The sequence below is a fragment of the Polypterus senegalus genome, chromosome 13 (genome assembly GCF_016835505.1).
Source record: "Polypterus senegalus isolate Bchr_013 chromosome 13, ASM1683550v1, whole genome shotgun sequence".
NCBI lineage: Eukaryota > Metazoa > Chordata > Cladistia > Polypteriformes > Polypteridae > Polypterus > Polypterus senegalus.
Genome location: NC_053166.1, coordinates 78,970,991 through 78,991,582, shown reverse-complemented (window position 1 = coordinate 78,991,582; position 20,592 = coordinate 78,970,991). Strand labels below are relative to the sequence as shown.

Here is a 20,592-nt window from a genome sequence, read left to right as displayed (position 1 = left end):
TTTTCCCCGTGCTTTTCCCATTGTCTTTTCACAGAAGGCTGCGCTTAAGGGTGATTTATATTGATTTGCATATTCAAATAGGCGTAATTCTGGGAGGATTTGGGGCATTACAAAATGCGCGTGCACGAGCGTTAGTTTTCACGCTGATCGGGATTTATGTAGAGGAAGAACGTGGAAGTTGGAGTACGCACAGATTCCTGCATCTGGATTTTTCTGTTCGTAAGCACATTTCGGCTTTTGTGCTTACGCCATGTTATAGTGCGAGTTCTACGCACGGCATTATACATGAGGCCCCTGGCCTGTAACATTTGTTCCCAAACAGTTGCCCTGTCTACTCGATTGTGTTGACCACTTCAGTAAGTTGCTTTGTATAAAAGTGTCTCCTACACAAATAAATGGAAATATAAATGTAAATATTCTATGCCAGGACCTTTAAATTCAATCTTGCTTTTTGTAACTGTTGTGTTATTGCAGAGATGTTCTAATTACACTTTAACACCTGCTTTTAAATATGTCTACTTCTGTAGCCCCAATATATCCCAAAAGCATGCACTATAAACAACAGTACAAATATATACTTGTGTAATTACTTTCCACACATGTGCATTAATTCAGCTTATTATAGTATTAAGATGTAACCATCATTTTTTTCTGAATATTTTTAGTAGGAAAAGGTCCATAATTGAGTCAGCTTCAAATAACAAGTTTGTCTAGTATCTAATGCATTTGTACTTTTCTATAAGTAGGATCTAATAGCATAAAGTACCTAAAATAGAAAGAATTTCTTAGCATGAAGCCATTTGCAGTGAACTAAAGCACTTCTATAAATAACCAGAGGCATTTGATGTGTGTGATCCTTAAGCATACTAGAAAAGTACTGTTGTATTCACAAGGCAATTACAGTGAATGGAAAATAACAGGTTTAATGAGGCAAATAAAATCTGGAAAAGGCACAGCTACAGAAAAATCCAAAATGAAAGGGATTCTTCTAGCAATTTCAGTCCAAAACCCAAAAAATACATACAGTATGTTGACTGGCCTTGATGGATCATCTTGTGTGGTCTGCAAGTCAATCCTGAAATTTGATTTACTTTTAAGTATCATTCACCCTTATTTGTTATAATATGATGTATAAAATGGTTCCCCAGTCTTTAAATATCTTCATTCTGCAGGTTTATTGCTTTGAAAACAATTGGCAATTACGATTGTCCCTTGCTGTTAGAGTGTGAAAGGAGAATTGCTTCACATACTGGACCTGAAAAAATGGCTACTGGCAAAAATGTATTTTAGATTTGCCTTTTTTACCATTAACATGGAGTATCAAGCTGAAAATTAGTATACTGTGTCCTCCATAATGTTTTGGAAAAATACTTTTTTTACCAGCTCTGCTCCACAGTTTAAAATTAGAAATCAGACAATTCAGACAAGATTAAAGTGTACATTACAGGCTTTCATTTAAGGGTATTTGCATACATCTCAGTTACAGCATGTAGAAATGACAACACGTTTTCTACATGAGGTCCCCCCATTTTAGGGCACCATAATGTTTGAGACAATTGGCACCACAGGTGTTTGTGATTACTCAGGTGTGTTTCTTTGCTTCATTAGTGCAGACATAAGATACCAAGGCTTGCTTCTACCATTTGGAGTCTGTAGTTGCCATTGTTCAACATGAGGACATGAAAGTTAAAGAAGTCATTATGGGGCAGATAAACAAAAATAAAACCATTACAGACATTGGTAAAACCTTAGGATGACCTAAATCAACTGTCTGCAATATCATTAAGAAGGAAAGACGCACTGGTGAGCTCAGTAATTGCAAAGGGACTGGTAGGACAAGGAAGATATCCACTACTGATGACAAAAAAATTCTCAAAATAGTAAAAAAAAGCCCCAAATGCTTGTCTGGCAGAACAGATCAGAAAATGTCTTCCTTGGCAGATGTGCATGTGTCAGACTACTATCCACAGAAGACTTTCTGAACAGAAGTACAGAGGCCACACTGCAAGATGCAAACTACAAGTCAGCCACAAACCAGGAGGGCTTAATTATAATTTGTAAAAGAGTACTTAAAAAAGTCTGCAGTATTCTGGAAAATGGTTTTACAGATATATTAGCCAAAGATGAACCTGTATCAGAGTGATGACAAGAGCAAAGTGCGAAGATGAAAAGAAAGATCCCAAGCATGTTAAACATGGTGGTGGGGAGTTATTAAGGCTAGGGCATCTATGGCTGCCACAGGTACTGACACACTTATCTTCATTGATGATGTAAATTCGGACAACAGTTAACAATAAATTCTGAGGTGTATGGAAACATCTCATCTGATTGAATTCCAGTAAAGGCCTCCAATCTCATTGTACGTTCATCCTACAACAAGATAACAATCCCAAACATACTGCTAAGGCAATACAGGAGTTTTTCATAGCTAAAAAAAGGAACATTTTTGAATGGCCAAGCCAGTCACCGGATTTAAATCCAACTGAGCATGCCTTATATACGCTGAAAAGAAAACTAAAAGTGACAAGCCCTAGATACAAGCAGGAGCTCAAGATTGGCTGCATTAGAGGTGTGTATAAGCATCACCAGAGAAGATATTTAACATTTGATGATGTTTATGAATTACAGACTTCAAGCAGTTACTGTAGGCAAGGGATATTCAACAAAGTACAAAATGCAACAAAATATTAAAACTGCTTTCAGATACCCACTATTTCTTTGTCCCAGACATTATGGTGCCCTGAAATGGGGGGACCATGTAGAAAATGTCTTGTGATTTTCTACATGATTTGACCGAAATGTATGCAACATGCACCTTAATTACATTTGAACTGTTTGATTTGTAATTTTAAACTGTGGAGCAGTGGGGTAAATCAAAGAAAAATGTCTCTTTGTCCCAAAAATTATGGAGGGCCCTGTGGAAAATCGGAGCCTCAGCATCACAAAACTATTAGTCATCTTTACAGAAACTAACACCAGTGCAGCATATATAATTTGGGGAAACACATCGGCATATACCATAATCACCACCTGATTACATTTTTGTTTTATTTTGCTTAAAGTATAGTTAATACAGTAATGGAAAAGCAGAGGAAAAAAAATCAAGGCTGCAGTAATTATCTGAGACAATGTAAAACTGGACTCACTGTGGTCTTCTCCAGACAGTGAAGAAGATGATGATGCTGCTGTTCGAAGGATGACCGGTTCCTCACACACAAAGCCTGGCTCCCACTGTGTCGGTCCTGCTAAAAGACGATAGGACAGTAATGCATAAGAATGATGCTATCAGATTTACTTGATTAAGACAGCAGTAAGCAGGTAACAAACTTACATAATATTGAAGTATTTTGTCATGCAAAGTGTTTCCTTCTTTCTTTTCCAAATTACTCTGGTTCATTTTAATTTAATCTGAATATATTAAATTTTGTCATTTATATATTCTGTAAGTCATAATAATTAAAAAAAATATTCATTAAATACACAAAGTACAAGAGGAAAAAGTATATCTGGCAGTGCTAGCTGTAAGGCAGCATTAAAACGAGGTTCTACCAGTGCTGATTTCATGCACTTCCAAATTGTTTTATTTTTTTAACCCACTTTTTCCATATACATTTTAAGGTGCAAAGGCTACTTTGGTAGCATCAAAAAGAAAAAAAGGAATTGATCCAGAGGGTGCACCAACATCCAGCCGACTGATTCCTAAATTTGGATCAGGGAGGATCACAGGGTAGTGAAACAACACTCATGTAGACTTGAGGTGAAAATAGAACTCCACTCAGTGTCTGGATCTGAAATTAAAATGAGGAATTGTAACAATGAAATAACATTTAGAAAATACTGTACACCCATGCCAACCCTGTGTTAACATTTTAAAAAATTTCTTTAAATGAAATTTCATCTATATTTACATCCTACAGAGTAGACACCTTGGAATTAACCCTGAACTTCTTTCAAGCTCAGAATTATATTTAAAAAAGGTTAACCCCGAGTAGTTTGCCGTGTCTTGTTCACATGTACAGTGCCCCAAATAACATTTGGGACAGTATGGTGCTGCCATCTAGTGGAAAGAAATAACATCATGCTGCAAAAAAAAAAAAAAAATCACGATTTTTTTCTATGCATCCTGACTCTCTATGGTAACTCATGAGTGGGGCACAGAGCCTTCAGCCAAAAAGCACAATAGCATGTAAACAAAAAACAGCAAATCTAATTTTAGAAAAAAATTAAACTTTACCATTAGTCGAATCGAGCGATAGTGATAAGAATGTAAATTGGTCATTAGACATTAATAAGAACAGTGCAAGTAATGAATACGACACTGTATGACAAAACCGCCATGATATGCCTTTTGACTTCAGTCATGTAAAGCTGCAGCAGGGTGCAGTATCTATGTGGCAAAAACGGAAAACGATTGCAATAAAGAGGAAGGCCACGAAAAATATTAGCCCCCTAAGCACTGTTCACAATCCACCAATTGTCAATGTTAATGTCAGGAGAAAGGTGGAATCCACTAAGCCATTGACTGTAAAAGTCTCCAATAACACAAGGAACAGCATTGATCATTTAGATCAAGCATTGACATTCTACTCTCTCCTGCTCAAGCAATAGAAAATACTATAAGAAAAGTGCAAAAAGAAACACACTTCCACTGTCCTAATTGCAACGTTGGGTTGTGCGTTGGTGACTATTTCAAAACATCTCATACAAAGGATGTGCGCTAAATCTGCATCAGTACAGCACTGGGCCTTAGACGTACTCTTCCCTCCGTGTTTATTTTGACATTTTTGGTATTTACATGTTTCTGATACACATAATAACATTTTATCTTGTTTTTCTGGGGTTTAACATAACTATGAAGAGGCTGCAAGCAATAAAACACAAACTATACAATGCTGGAGCGTACCAATCAATCATCCCTTGTATTATATAGGGTAAATGTTTAATACACTTTTTAATACTTCCAAAACAGGCAAAATGCATTGTTAATCTGGTTAAGCAATCCTGCTGGATTTCTGGCAGGTTTTGACTAATATGCTTTAAAGCACTCAAACCCAAAATTAACCTGTGCAGCAAGCATTCAATATATAAAAAGCTAAAAGGTTGTAAAATTATTTAAAAAAAAAAAAAACACAAAGCAAATTATTATCAGTAATAGGCAATAAGAAATGTCCACATATTCAAATTGAATTAGAGCATATTAAACAGTATCATAAAGCTGGCTGACTGCGTGGCATTACTGTCTCATGGATCCATTGTTCTGCATTCAAATCACATACCCAGTCATCTGTGTGAACTGTGCACAGTGTCACCTTCTCTATATTTCTTTCCCTTTGGATACCTCAAGTGGTGTTTAGATTTGCTGGTCCTGTTTCAGTGTGAGTGTGCTTGTGTGTGTGAGTGGGCTGCACAAGGGGCTGATGAATTTTTCCAGCCTTGTAGGAAACAGTAGGGACAGGCTCTGAACTCCCATGACTTTGATTTAGATTAGGTAGGTTTCAGGATGTTATCATACAGTATAAAAAATCAATAAAATTCAATAGCCAATCATGATTAAATAACAAACTTCTTTACCCATAATAAATTTAAAAAAGAACTAAAGAACTTTGTGTGAACTGACACTGTGCAATGTTCCTTTCCTGTCAGTGATGACCTCTGTACATTACTATTCTTCAGATTATACACACAGATTATCAAAAAAAATAAAAAAGAGTTCAAGTATGTTTTTTCTGAATACCACATATTTCCAATTCCAGTTTCCTAAGAATCATAGCATAATGCAGGACAAATTCTAAAATTCTGTAATAAAAGCAAATGTTTAAAAAACTACTCTATGGATGTATAAAGTGTAATGAATTAAGAAAAAAATGCTATATAACATGCAAATCACACCAGCACGAGTCATAAGGCCCAAAATCTCTAACTGCAATGGTTAAAAAAGAAATTAGAAGAACAAATGTATGATTACAGAAAAACAGTGCTGAAAATGCAAAAGTAAATCCCAGAACATTCCTTTTGTTTTAGCAGTAAGAAAACAGTTAAAGTGAAGCTGAAGTAAATTAAAGGGGAAGTAAAATATACAGAAACGGAAATAGCAAACGCCCTCAGTTCCTATTTTTCTGAAGTCTTCACCTGTGGAGAAGTTGGAAACCCTCACGTGGCTACAGGGAATGTTAATGAAGTGCTAAATCACTTCCAGTATTTTTCTCTTTGAAAACACCTAGGATTAAAAAGGGTGGAGTCAAATAAATCACCGTTTACACACAGAGTCCTCAATGAAGTCAATGACTACAATAATAATAATAATAATTAATTACATTTACATAGCACTTTTGTAGTCTGCTCAAGGCTAGAATCCACCTGAATGATATGACGGCAGCCGTATTTGCACCAGTATGCACACCACACTTTAGCTATTAGATGGTAAAGAGGTGAGAGAGATAGTTTGCCAAATAGAATCAGGGGACACTTGGGGGCCAGAATGACCAGACTGTTGTGGTATTTTAGCCAGGATATCAGGAAACTCTGGTGTTTGAAAGATGCCCAAGGATCGTTTATGACCACAGAGAGTAAGGACTTCAGTTTTAAGTCTCATCTGAAGGATAGTACCAAACATAGAATCCTCGTTACTGTGCTCCGGCCTTGGGATCCAGACAAAGATCACAGGGTAAGTGCCCCTCTAATGGACTCATCAACACCTCTTCCTGCAGTAATCCAAGCTTTTCCTAGATATCTATTCTCTTAGCATGCATTTTTGTAAATTATTGTATACTTAGAGAATTTGAAAATGCTAGAAATGATCAAACATTATCCTATTATACATAAATAAAAGTTAATGAGCCAATTCTATTACCAATACACTAGTTAGCTTAATGTGTATTGCAGGAAAATTAATAGAAGCAACTGTAAAAGACAAATCAACAAAGACAGGCGTGTTAGAGATTAGACAAAATTAATTTACACTGGGGAGAGTTTTTATTGATTAATAGGCTAGATGTTTATGTGGGAAAAAAAATTACCGTATGCTTGATGTTTTGGGTATCATAACACTATAAAAAGAGAATAATACTATTACAGTACCAACAGTCAAAAACACAGCTGCACAACAGAGTTCACAAAAGGAGGTTCATCTTTATTGTATACCTCTTAGAACCGAATTACCTACATCACTGATAGACACACAACCATATCAACAACTCAATGAACAACATGATGTCTCACAGGCAGAACATTTCAAAATAAAGTTGACCTATACTACCATGTTATTCACTTTCATTATCAAAATGCTTCTGAAGATGTAACCCAAGAGATGCCAGCGGACAAATCAAAAGAAGGAAGGAATTCAAGGTGCAGGTGCGTATACACTTGGCTTAAATATAGAAAGCAAGGAACCTTTTTCTAAATTGAATGATGTTAAAACTAGTGTCACCACTGTTGGGGCTGCTGTTTGTATTTGATATAAATGATCTAGATAAAAGTATAATTAACTAACTGGTGGAGTTTCAATGACACTAAATATAGGAGGAATGGTGCATATTTTGGAGTCAGCACAACTACTGCAGATGGGCCCGAACATGGATAGAATTTAGATTTTGGAATATATGCAACAGATGAACTTTAATTTAGATACATTAAAATTTGCACATAAGAAGTAAATATACTGTATATAAAAACTTAAATGTACAACTAATTAGAATTTGTAGCAGACAATGTGCAAAAGTGATTAAAGAGGCTGATAAAATACTGAGTTACAGATAATAATAGTGTGTTGAGTACAAGTCAAAGGAGATTATGTTTTGGTCAGGGTTTCTTACGCTGTGTTCTGTGGAACTGTAGGATTCTCCGAAAACTTACAGGAGTTCCATGCATTGTATTAATTGTAACTAATGAAAAAAATAATGAATCGATCAACAAATAACCTGAATCTGACGCAACATTAAATGGGTCCTTCACCACACTGAAATGCGCTTGCCCAGACCCGACAGCAAAGGTTCTGCTGTTTGTCATGATAGTTAATAAACATCTCTGTTGTTTGAGGCATGCCGTGTTGCACTCGTCACCGTGCATCTAGTCACATGCATTAATTAAACTGAACATATTGATATTATTGTGGTTATTATTTTTTTTATTTTGTAGCAATACAAGCAAACAACTCAAGTTAGGTTTCTTTTTTTTTAATTATTACATGCGTCTTGTTTGGTAGTCTTTGTGAGGTCAAATTTTTTAAAAGAATTTATTATTTTCAGAGAGGAGAAATAATTATATTCTTATCAAGCATGAACTATAACTGCACAGTTCAATGATACAGATTGGACAACAAGTTATAATACACTGCTGACCTACTTTGGCTTTTGAAAACATTTAACTGATCAAAATAATAATCAACAGTTATATTAAAATAAAAGACCCAAAATGAAAATTAAACTTTCAGACGCTGAAAATAATTTCTTTGACAACTTCAAAACATTATTTGACCAAATGAACAAGGCATAAAAATAAAATACAGGTTACAATTTTAGCCCACTTAAACTCAGTGTCATGAGCCAATTACAAAATATCATTAGTTAAATCTAGAGACTATTTTCCGAAGCGTCAGGGAATATGTTTGTGGGTTCTGGGTCCATTTAATTTGAACAACAAAGCAAAGAATGATCTATAAATGAAGAAGCTATGTTAACTGATCTTTCCTCAACTTTATATAATATTAAAAAAGTTGAAGATTAGTTTACTTCTTGATCAATTTTAGATTCAAAAAATCATAAATGAATTAGAATTTAGGATTTTATTTTAGTTTGCTTTGGCATGCTTATTTGAAAGTAGATTTCCGATTGTCACTGAAATGGAAACAAAATCTTAAAATAAGCCAAATATGACAGCTACATTAAGGTTATAAGTAACAAACATTAAACCAAATATTGATGATTTGTGTCATTCGATGGCTGAACATCCTTCTCATTGACATTTACCATGCATGAAACATGAAATAGTTTTTATTATTACATCATTTTTGCATAAATGTATACTGTATATGGATATATATATATATTTTCTTGATTAAGATATTTCTCACGCAACTGGTTATTTTGTAATTTCATTTTTTTTCATAAATTTTCCTAGGGCTTTTGCAGATTTTTTTGCACAGGTCTCTGTGGTCCCAAAACATTTAAGAAACACTGCTTTATGCCATAACTTATGACTTTTGACACTTTATTTGGAATATTTTCTGCAACTTCTATCTCTATATTACAGTACAAATACATATGTACTAAAACATCCATAGAAGAGCAACTACACTGTAGAACTGCAGGGTGTGCTGTGAAGAAAGATGGAAGATGTTGAATCATTTCAGTTTAAGCAAATAGAGACTAAAAAAAGACATAATAGTAGTATTTAAAATTATAAAGTGGACTAGTAGGATGGACATCAGGTTTACCTTTCAACTTTAAGAAACATATGATTTACAGGCTGCGTTGGGCTGAATGGCCTGTTCACACCAAAACTGTTGATTTTTGTGATTCTATAAAGTAAGCATAATCACAGTAGACTAGCTGTACTGGTACAGTGGACAGAATTGGTACAATGTAATTCAATCATTTACAAAAAAAAAAAGTAAATTCTGGATTAATTTTATTTAAGTGGAAAAATTAACATTGGTGGATCAGTGGTTAGCTCTGCTGCCTCATATGCATTCAGCATCCTAGGTTGAAATCCTGGCCTTCAGTGTTCCTCTAACATTCTCAAAGATGTGTAGATTTGTTAGGTTAACTGAGGACTTGAAATGGGCTCAGTGTGACTGTGAGAGTGGGTGAGTGCATGAATGGGCTTTGACATGGACTGGCGCTTTTTTCTGTTTTGTGCCTGCTGTTTAAGAATGTAAAAATATGAAAGAGTTATGGAAAACAAACACATGCTACGTTCAAGGACAAAAGAAAGTGCAGTTTTAGAGAATAAAGAGAAATTTAGGCAAACAATACAATCGAATGGGATTGTACTAGCAAAAAAAAAATTATAGTGCATATATATATTAGATTGAAATGTTTCATTTGAGTTTAGAATTTCAGACACAGTGCTAGAGAAAAGTATTCAATATAGTAATACCACTTTTCTTAATTAGATTTCTTTGTTCAGATTACATTATGTAAAATGTGTGATTCATAATTTAGATCTGAAGTTCAGAGGAGTACAATTCCATACTTACAGTTCATAGAAGCACAACTACTGAAACTCACTCTTTTTAAACTATAGTTGTAGCAAATTTTTATTGCAATTTTTTTACTGACCATTTACTTTATTTTACAATTTTTAATTTTGGCAGTATGAGGTACTGATCCCAGTGTTCTAATGTCAGGCCAGGAATCTTCATGGGTTTTACTATGAGTACTATAGTTTTCCTTTCAAACTAGGTGATCTAACATGAATGCCACTTGTACTGGCAACTTCAAATAGTGTGTGTGTGTGTGTGTGTGAGAGAGAGGGTGCCCTGGAACAGACTGGGGCCTCCCTCAGGGTAGCTTCCAACCATGCATCCACTGCTGCCAATATAGCGAGGCGAGGTGAGGTGAGGTTAGGAGCAGGCACTGATAGAATGCATCAAATAACCCTGAACCGAGCAAGTCACAGGTATGAATATTTCATCCAGTAGATAATGTTTTTTGGTCTATTAGTAATGGCACCTGTTGATGTGAGGTAATGGAATCATTTAAAAATGTTTGTTACCTCTTGCCCTATGTGTACTTTCAGCACCTCTCCTCTATATCTGCATGTGTTTGAATATCCCTTCACTGGCACTCCTTTTCTCAAGCACATTCACCAAAAGCTGGCTTCTCAGACTGCCATTATTTTCGAGGTACCTTTTTGTACCTGTTGTCTGGTTTTATACTTTCTGTCTTTGAAGGCAACTCTCTCAGCATGCTCCTTTACTCCTCCTCATGTGTCTCACACTCGCACTTCCTTTTTCGTTGTATCACTAAACCCAAATTGACAAAACACACCAAAGCCAAGCTGACCAATCAGATTGCCCGGAGGTACTGGATACATGGACCTTAGTGTTATATTAAACAGTAGATCTAAGCTTTAGCTAAGTCAGAGCTAAATACACAAAAAATTGTACTTTGGCTGCCAGGCATGCACTATCAAAGTTATTTTGGGCTATAGTAAATTTAAATTATTTCTATATTTCTCTTCCAGTGTATTATAATGTTATCTCTGTCAAGATTAGGGTTACAATATTTCCCGAGCCAAAAACGAAAACACAAAAACTCCAAAGGTCACCATTTGGAGTTTTGTCCATGTGTGAGAAGGAAAAGGGGGTAGCAACTTTTACTGCCTCCCCAAGACACTAGATGGCAACTCCCCCTGGCGACACCCATGCCACCCTGCGGGAATCCGGGGTACTGCTATACTCCAGGGGAGTTGCGATCTAACGTCTTGGGGGAGGCAGTGGCCGAAAGTTGCTTCCTTCCCCCATGTTTTCCTTCTCAGGGCATCCCGGCCGGGTTGAGCTGTCGGCCGTCCATCATACATGTCAAAGTGGGGTGGAAGTTAGTAATTACAGTACTTCCATAATATGCAAGGTGCACTGTTTGAAAACTACCCCTACGGCATCACCATTGCAGGTTCAACCAATGTCTGTTATTCAAAAATAGATGGGTCACAGTGTGAAAGACCCAGAGTAACTGACAGTTTTGTAAAATCTGCCTGGGTAGGCGCCTAAAAAGAGGACATTTCCGGGGAAACCAGGCATATGGTAACCCTAGTCAAGACAGTGGCATCTGTCACTAATAAATTTGCTATTTGACTACAGCCAGTCAAAATTTTAATTGCTTTTCCATTTTTCATTAAATGTCCATTTTACTCTAAGGCTTCATCAGTGCCTTTAAAAACCAACAAGAACTTTGTTGCTTTCTTCTCCTTCCCCATCATTGCCCCTCACCCATGCGATCTGCTCAACAGCAGGAGACAACATGCTTGTTTTATATCTTTTGAAAACCTTATGATTTGTGGGTCGTGCTGTTTGCATATATTTTGCTAGGACATTAAGTCTTTAAAAATACTACTTTTACAAAGACACCAAAAAACACACGGTAGTATAATCTTCATGGATTTTAGGTTCCTGTTGAGTGAATTTGTTCTATGCATAGTAGTGGAGTACAAGATATGGCTCCCCATAATAAAGTGTTATCTGTGTACAGATATGCCTTTCTTTTAAGCAAATCTCTTTTTATTAAATTATCATTATTCTGGCAGTGTAGTAGGGACATATTTAATGTTCATTTTGTTGAACAAAATTTCCCTGCCTTTTAAAAGAAGGTCATTTGTAGAATAACCATAACTGAAAAGGCAAATTAAGGATGACTGACAGTCAGTATGTCTAATATTGTTAAAATAGCTTGCAAACTAGCATGGCCAGCAACCCCCTGTGGTGATCCTTGGTATCATTCTTTACACATCTGTGCAATCTTGTTTCTATGACTCATTCACTTTCTTGGTGGTGTTGTCACAATTCACATTAAACAAACAATTAGCAATTAGTTAAGTCTACTCCATATACTATAGTGGAACAGCAAGTTTGGAAAATAGATACAAAATTGGTGGACATTTTAATACGCTTGCTGGTCATGTGTTGAGTCAGTCAGTCAGTCAGTTGATTTCTACTGAACAGGGTCACAGGTGTCTGCTGGAGCCTATCCCAGCTAGCACTGGGTGCAAGGCAGCAACAAACCCTGGACGATGGCACCAGTCCATTGCAGTATGTGTTAAATGTACTTAGTTGCTATTTTTAAGAAACATAGAATACAACTCAAGACATGCACATGTGAAAAGAATGCCTAAAAGTCACATTTGTTAAGCAGCATGTTGCATGATCAGTAGCATTCTTGTGCAATAATGCCATGTTAGCACACAGGGATCCTTAAGACTGTTCACAAGGTTCTCTCACGGTTGTTTTCCTATTTGAATTTTACTGATGGTAATTATCAGTTCACATGCATTCATGTTTTCAAGTTGTATGGTCCAGGTAAAGTTGCTATCGATATTCGAGTGTTGTTTTTTGGTTCTTGTTTAAGGAGTAGTATTGAAAATGGATTGCAAAACAATTACAGTCCCTAGTTTCTCCATTAAACAAGCATTTTATGCTCTCAAAAAAGCCCGGTTGATTTTCCCAGTTAGACTGATGCCTCTAAAAAGATCAAGAGTTTCCAGTTATAATGAGCACTATATACAGTGCATCCGGAAAGTATTCACAGTGCATCACTTTTTCCACATTTTGTTATGTTACAGCCTTATTCCAAAATGGATGAAATTCATTTTTTTCCTCAGAATTCTACACACAACACCCCATAATGACAACGTGAAAAAAGTTTACTTGAGGTTTTTGCAAATTGTTTAAAAATAAAAAAAACTGAGAAATCACATGTACATAAGTATTCACAGCCTTTGCTCAATACTTTGTCGATGCAGCTTTGGCAGCAATTACAGCCTCAATTCTTTTTGAATATGATGCCACAAGCTTGGCACACCTATCCTTGGCCAGTTTCACTCATTCCTCTTTACAGCACCTCTCAAGTTCCATCAGTTTGGATGGGAAGCATCAGTGCACAGCTATTTTAAGATCTCTCCAGAGATGTTCAATCTGATTCAAGTCTGGGCTCTGGCTGGGCCACTCAAGGACATTCACAGAGTTGTCCTGAAGCCACTCCTTTGATATCTTGGCTGTGTGCTTAGGGTTGTTGTCCTGCTGAAAGATGAACCATTGCCCCAGTCTGAGGTCAAGAGCGCTCTGGAGCAGGTTTTCATCCAGGATGTCTCTGTATATTGCTGCAGTCATCTTTCCCTTGACTAGTCTCCCAGTTCCTGCTGCTGATAAACATCCCCACAGCATGATGCTGCCACCACCATGTTTCACTGTAGGGATGGTATTGGCCTGGTGATGAGCGCTGCCTGGTTTCCTCCAAAAGTGACCCCTGGCATTCACACCAAATAGTTCAATCTTTGTCTCATCAGACAAGAGAATTCTGTTTCTCATTGTCTGAGAGTCCCTCAGGTGCCTTTTGGCAAAGTCCAGGCAGGCTGCCATGTGCCTTTTACTAAGGAGTGGCTTCTGTCTGACTACTCTACCATACAGGCCTGATTGGTGGAATGCTGCAGAGATGGTTGTCCTTCTGGAAGGTTCTCGTCTCTACACAGAGGACCTCTGGAGCTCTGACAGAGTGACCATCGGGTTTTTGGTCACCTCCCTGACTAAGGCCCTTCTCCCCCGATCGCTCAGTTTAGATGGCCGGCCAGCTCTAGGAAGAGTCCTGGTGGTTTTGAACTTCTTCCACTTACGGATGATGGAGGCCACTGTGCTCATTGGGACCTTCAAAGCAGCAGAAATTTTTCTGTAACCTTCCCCAGATTTGTGCCTCAAGACAATCCTGTCTCAGAAGTCTACAGACAATTCCTTTGACTTCATGCTTGGTTTGTGCTCTGACATGAACTGTCAACTGTGGGACCTTATATAGACAGGTGTGTGCCTTTCCAAATCATGTCCAATCAACTGAATGTACCACAGGTGGACTCCATTTAAGCTGCAGAAACATCTCAAGGATGATCAGGGGAAACAGGATGCACCTGAGCTCAATTTTGAGCTTCATGGCAAAGGCTGTGAATATTTATGTACATGAGCTTTCTCAAATTTTTTATTTTTAATAAATTTGCAAAAATCTCAAGTAAACTTTTTTTCACTTTGTCATTGTGGGGTGTTGTGTGTAGAATTCATGAGGAAAAAAATGAATTTAATCCATTTTGGAATAAGGCTGTAACATAACAAAATGTGGAAAAAGTGATGCGCTGTGAATACTTTCCGGATGCACTGTAAACAAATCTACTTTTACATTTGCCATTTTCTTTATCATTGTCTCAAAGGATTCATTACGCAACGTTATTTTATTTGACTCCCATTTGCATTTTTAAATGTATTTGAAATGTATTTTTTACAAATGAAATTCTTTAAGAATTGTCTGTTGTGATGAATAATTGAAATGAAACTTAATAGGCATTTTGGTAGTGCTGCTGCCCCAAAGTATGGAGACCAGGTAGGTGTGGGTTTTCTCCAGGTACTCTAGTTTCCTCCCACTGTCCAAAGACATGCAGGTTGATGTGAATTGGATGCACTAAATTGGCCCTAGTGTGTGTTTGGTGTGTGTGCATCTGTCTTGTGTTGGACTGGCACCCTGTCCATGGTTTGTTCCCATCTTGCACCCTATGCTAGCTGGGATAGGCTTCAGAACCACTCGCATTCCTGTTCTGCATTAAACAGGTTAGAAAGTGAAATGACATATAGTTAAGAGGAAGGATCAAGTACATGACAAGCTGCTATCAATCTCTTCTGCCCTTTTGAATGTGAGTGCACCAATGGACTTTGTGCTGAAAAGGCATTACATTTGTGCATTGTGGCCAATGTTGCTGGCATAGACTGACCTGGACAATTCATTCAGTTTGATAATATTCTTTAATGCTTAGACCTGATGAAATTCACTCTTTTTTTCCTTTTATCCCATATTTTTACATGTTGGCCAAACTTCATATCTAATTGTATGTTAGTCACATTCATTTTGGATTGAACAAATGACTGAGGACTAAATGGGTTTGATAATAACTGGAAAATTAAATTCTTCTGAAGTTTGGATACCTTTGGTCCCAGCCAGCAGCATGGTGGCGCAGTGGCAGTGCTGTTGCTTCGCAGTTAGTAGACCCGGGTTCGCTTCCCAGGTCCTCCCTGTGTGGAGTTTGCATGTTCTCCCCGATTCTGTGTGGGTTTCATCTGGGTGCTCCGGTTTCCTCCCACAGTCCAAAGACATGCAGGTTAGGTGCATTGGTGATTCTAAATTGTCCCTAGTGTGGGTGTGTGTGCCCTGCGCCCTGCCCGGGGTTTGTTTCCTGCCTTGCGCCCTGTGTTGGCTGGGATTGGCTCCAGCAGACCCCCGTGATGCTGTAGTTAGGATATAGCGGGTTGGATAATGGATGGATGGTCCCAGCCACATAGATTCTCTTATATTGTAAAGTTTAAAATAGAAGCTGTCACGCATGTGCATTGATGGACCTCCTTACAGGCTCTGCCAAGGTATGTAATAACCCGCTGGGATGAGATGGGGTACTATTGCTAACACTGTCTTCTCCTTCTCTCCCCACAGTGTCAAAAAACTGCCCACTGAGAGCAACTGATTCCATCCCTTCCAGTTCAGCCTCCATAAAATCCGGAGCCTCCTAGAAGGAGACATAATTTTTGGCAAGAGTAACCCACAGGACAAAACTCAAAGTGACCTGACTACTGGCTAACCAACCTAAATATTTTGTTTTCAATTTGATTTCTTGCTTAGCAGGACACACTCACCAAAGAATGCTTAATTTTCTTTTTTTTTTATTTTGGGATGACCCAATTGGTGCCCCAAATTATGCCTGTTTGTGGATCTGTCACTCCTGTGCCCAATCACAAAGCACAATGTAATATTTTATTACGAAATCACGTATTTGAAACCCTGTATTGAGTCTTCAGTGTTCCACACTCGGTAAGGCTACCTTAATAACTGCTGTTTATAGATATCAATTTTATTTTGATGGACTAGCCCTTAACAGCCATCCGTTCTGCTATTTCAATGTTGTTGTTCTTTTGTAAAAGTGACAATGACAATAAAGACTTATCTATCTATCTATCTATCTATCTATCTATCTATCTATCTATCTATCTATCTATCTATCTATCTATCTATCTTATAACCATCAGAGTGCCCAGTTTTATCTTTTTACAAATGAAAAATGAAACAGATGTGCAGTTTTAACTAGTAACAGGGATGCCTGAAGCTTACTTATTAGTCACAAGGCTTTGACTGAGCTTATCATTCTCTTAGGGAGAAATTTTGCAAATGGTGGCAATACCAACTAATCAAACCATATACTGTAATACTGTACAGGTTTTCCATAAGTAACAGCTTTAATCTGTCACTGAGCCACATTTATTAACTTTACATATTTCTAGTTTTCTTGTTAGAATGGTGATGTGTTTGGGTTTAGAAGTAACCAAATTAGAAAATGCAAAAATTAACACGTTATTATTTTTAAATCAAATACACCATATTCATATTCAAAACAAGAGCAATGGCACAGCCACAAATAGCCAGACAAGAAAAATGTCACCTTAATGTTTTACAATTAATTATAACCTTAAAGGCATTTTTCTGTTATTTATTCAAGGAGCATTGAGTTTTGTATGTTTCAAGAAAAAAAACAGTACAGATTCCCAATGGCAAGTGCAGATGCACTCCGAAGGGCTGGAATTCGTAAGCATCATCTTCAGGTGTAGAAAAACCACCCAGGGTCTGCCTAAAAAATGTGAATCTGTTTAACCATGAACAAAATGTAGCTAACATTTCCTCCTATCTCTTTGATAGTCCTCAGCACTGAAAAATTGACTTGAAGCACTCCAAATTCCATTTTTAGTTAGAATCATCCATTGCGATACTCCTCTTTTGACTCTGTGGGCCAGTGTACAACAGCTCCAGATGCCCTCATCTCTCACTTAACACCCACACTAACTGCACTGTCAATGTCACTAATTTTTATTGCTGTGAAATTCTGGAGGTCTTTCTGGATGATCCCGTGGCTTTTTTTTTTTTTTGAAGAATACAAGTAAAATGTTCCCTTAGATGTAAATGGCAATACCTTTTTGTCAATGAAAGCTCAGAAATGTGATCCTGGAAGAGGTCCATTGTAAATTTCCCTTGTATGCTGGCATGGTTTTATATTTTAGTTCTCAGATGACTACTTCATCCTGTTATCTCTGCCTAGCTGTGAGGATTAGAAGGAGTGCCCCCATTTTCTGCACACAGCCAAGCAATAATCCCTTTCCTGTGACAGAATGTGGGAATGAGGGAGGGAGCAATTGCAGAAGAAACTTCGTCTTGCATAGTGTACATTTATTGAAATAGGGCAACCCACAGAGGAGGCTTCCATTTTCATCTCTAATGCATACTGGCCATTTCTGACTGAGCAATCTTTATTCTTCCATTCACTGCAGTTGAAAGCCGCTATAATCCAATATTTACAATTCCCTCATGAGCAGGTATTTTCGCACAGATCTATAAACCCATTACTAACAGTACTGCAGTGCTATTTATAAACCAGAATGTTTTCTTTCTGCCTTTTTTATTCCTCCTATTCACTTTAAGACAGGGGAATTTGTAACAGTCTGTGGTAGATCACGGACAATGCACAACGGACAACAACAGGCCAGCAGGCGGTTAGACCACAGATTCATACTGCAAAAAATGAAATCTAAGCAAGTGAAAAGTATTTAAATCATGATATTAAATCTCATTTTCCTCATTACAAGAATTATTGACTTATCAAAAAATGTGTATTTACGATTATTTAGCTTACATTAAGAAATCTTGTCAAGTAAATTTTGCGTATCCATTTAGGAGATTTTGTTTTGCTAAATAAAAGCAAAACAACTCCCATTTAAAGTTTTTTTTTTCAATCTAGTTTTTTCATATGCAGTTTTTGGAGTGCAGTTTTAGGAGTTTGTTGCTGCAAGATAAACATTGTCTTGGAAGAGGTGAAGCCTTACAGGTGATGGGACTAACGATAGTCCTATAAAATTCAAACATGTCTACTAGAGGACCATTTGCCTTGGTTATAAATCTTATAGCAGGATTCACACAGAGGAAGTGGTTTCACAATAATCATAATTAATATATCGAAAAGCCAACCTTAAACCAAATCGATAGGCACTCAAGTGAACGAAATGTGATGCGTAAACCTCTGGGCTGTAATTTCAGGACATAATATCACAGTGTAAGATGATTCAGAGCCCCATTGTTGTGATCATGCCTCATTTAAAAATATCACAGCTGTTACTATAATTGGAGCGCTACTGGCATCTGGCTGATGTGCTAAAAATAATCTTAACTCTGCATTGATTATTCCTAATTGGTACATGTAATAGAAGTGATTGAGTTTTTAATTAGAAAAAGGAGAGAGAAGTCAGGGAGCAGAAGGAGGAAGGACTTATTATAGGGATGGCTCTCTACTCGCCGGGAACATAATAAGCTATTTACTGGGCTTTTGTGTCCAATTCTAGCATCTGGTGATATGGACAATGCTCTTAATGACTGGATAATATTAAATAATAATGGGCATTTGTTATAAAACTCTAGCTCACTAAAGGTAGGGGTTTCTGTCATTTCTCCTTCATTTGTTACAGATGGCAAACAGATTTCAGCTAACCTTTATTTTTGAGTTACCTCTTCTGTTGTCGGTGCACAGTGTTCAAATCCAACAAGCTTTGGTGAATTAATTTTTTTGCAAACAATTACACTAATGGTTAACAGTAAAAATGGTTTCTAACAGCCACTGAGTCAATGTTGAGTTTTCTTGTGTAGATATTTACCTTGAAGAATTAATGCTTTTAAGCTCTAGACTAAAAGGCTGTTAATGTTTCAGCAAGGGTTATTTTTCTAGGGTTGTGTTTTGGTTTCCAACTTAAGTGAAAAAAAAACCAATCCTGTTGATTTTCAGAGAGCATCATAAAGATGAAGGTGCATTTAATGTACAGGCTGAGTTTCAGCTTGAATCTTTCATTATAATGTAGGAAGTTAAGTAATAAACAGTATACATGTTGTAAAAGATGGCATTCAGGGACTGGCATCCCGGCAGGGTGTGTATAAGGATCCTTAACCAGCTGGGTGGCCAGAATAATGGAAGGACAGGGGAAGATAGCCAGGTTCCGTTATATTGTACCCCAAGACGCTAGGTGGCAGCACCCCTGGGTTACAGTACCTTTATGGATACCCACAGGGCATGATGGGAGCAGCAGTTCTATGGAACAGCCTTGGGGGGTTCAGAGGGTGCTGAAGGGATTCACAGTCCCTACTTTTTGGGATTTCCGCAAGACCTGGAAATGCTTCTGTCGGGCTAAGGCCTGGCACCAGAAGTATTCCCGGGTCCACCATAACAGGAAACCATCTGGCCTCCTCCAGTTGGTCAGAGCTGGGAGGAAGGAAGGCAACACTCACTGGAGGGAGGTGGATGGATAAAGAAAGGAGCAGAAGGAAAGGATGAATTGTGCCGGGCGTGTGCATCATAAGAATGACATGGAAAGGTATTTTGATTAATATATCACTTATGTGAACCCTAAACTTATATCTGTGCAGTTGTGTTTGGGGTTTAGGGTGCTACAACATACCCCTGTTGTTCACAATCTGTAAGAATGGTCAATACAGTAGTGCTGTGCTTAGTGCTGCTTCCTCACCGGTCCAGCATCCTGGATTTGAATCCACTTGTAGCCTGTGAAGAGCATACATACTGTAATTTCCTAGTGTTTACACAGGCATCTGTCGTGTAGCTCATAATCCAAAGACTTGCATGTTAGGTCAGCATATGTCTGTGGACCTGCTATACACTGGCATCCTACCCAGGTTTGTTTTTGTGCTTTGTGCCCAAAATGACACTGAGTTGGATTGAGTGAGTTTGGGAATGCTGAACTTTCTGAGAGAATGGTGGTGTCATGGTGAAGTCAATGCTATGTGCGTTTGCCTTGTATTAAAACTAATATACCAC

General features: G+C 37.6%; 1 protein-coding gene across 3 annotated transcripts in view; it reads right to left on the bottom strand.

Moving 5' to 3' along the window:
* The window catches only part of kcnd1 (potassium voltage-gated channel, Shal-related subfamily, member 1), a 275,333-nt gene that overhangs the window by 29,607 nt on the left and 225,134 nt on the right, over positions 1-20,592 (bottom strand). For 2 of the 3 annotated variants that reach the window (XM_039775278.1, XM_039775280.1), the window contains one exon: positions 3,147-3,245. In XM_039775278.1, the coding sequence (XP_039631212.1) occupies positions 3,147-3,245 (99 nt within the window). The remainder of the gene's footprint in view (positions 1-3,146; positions 3,246-20,592) is intronic. The other variant, XM_039775279.1, reaches the window with a different exon arrangement.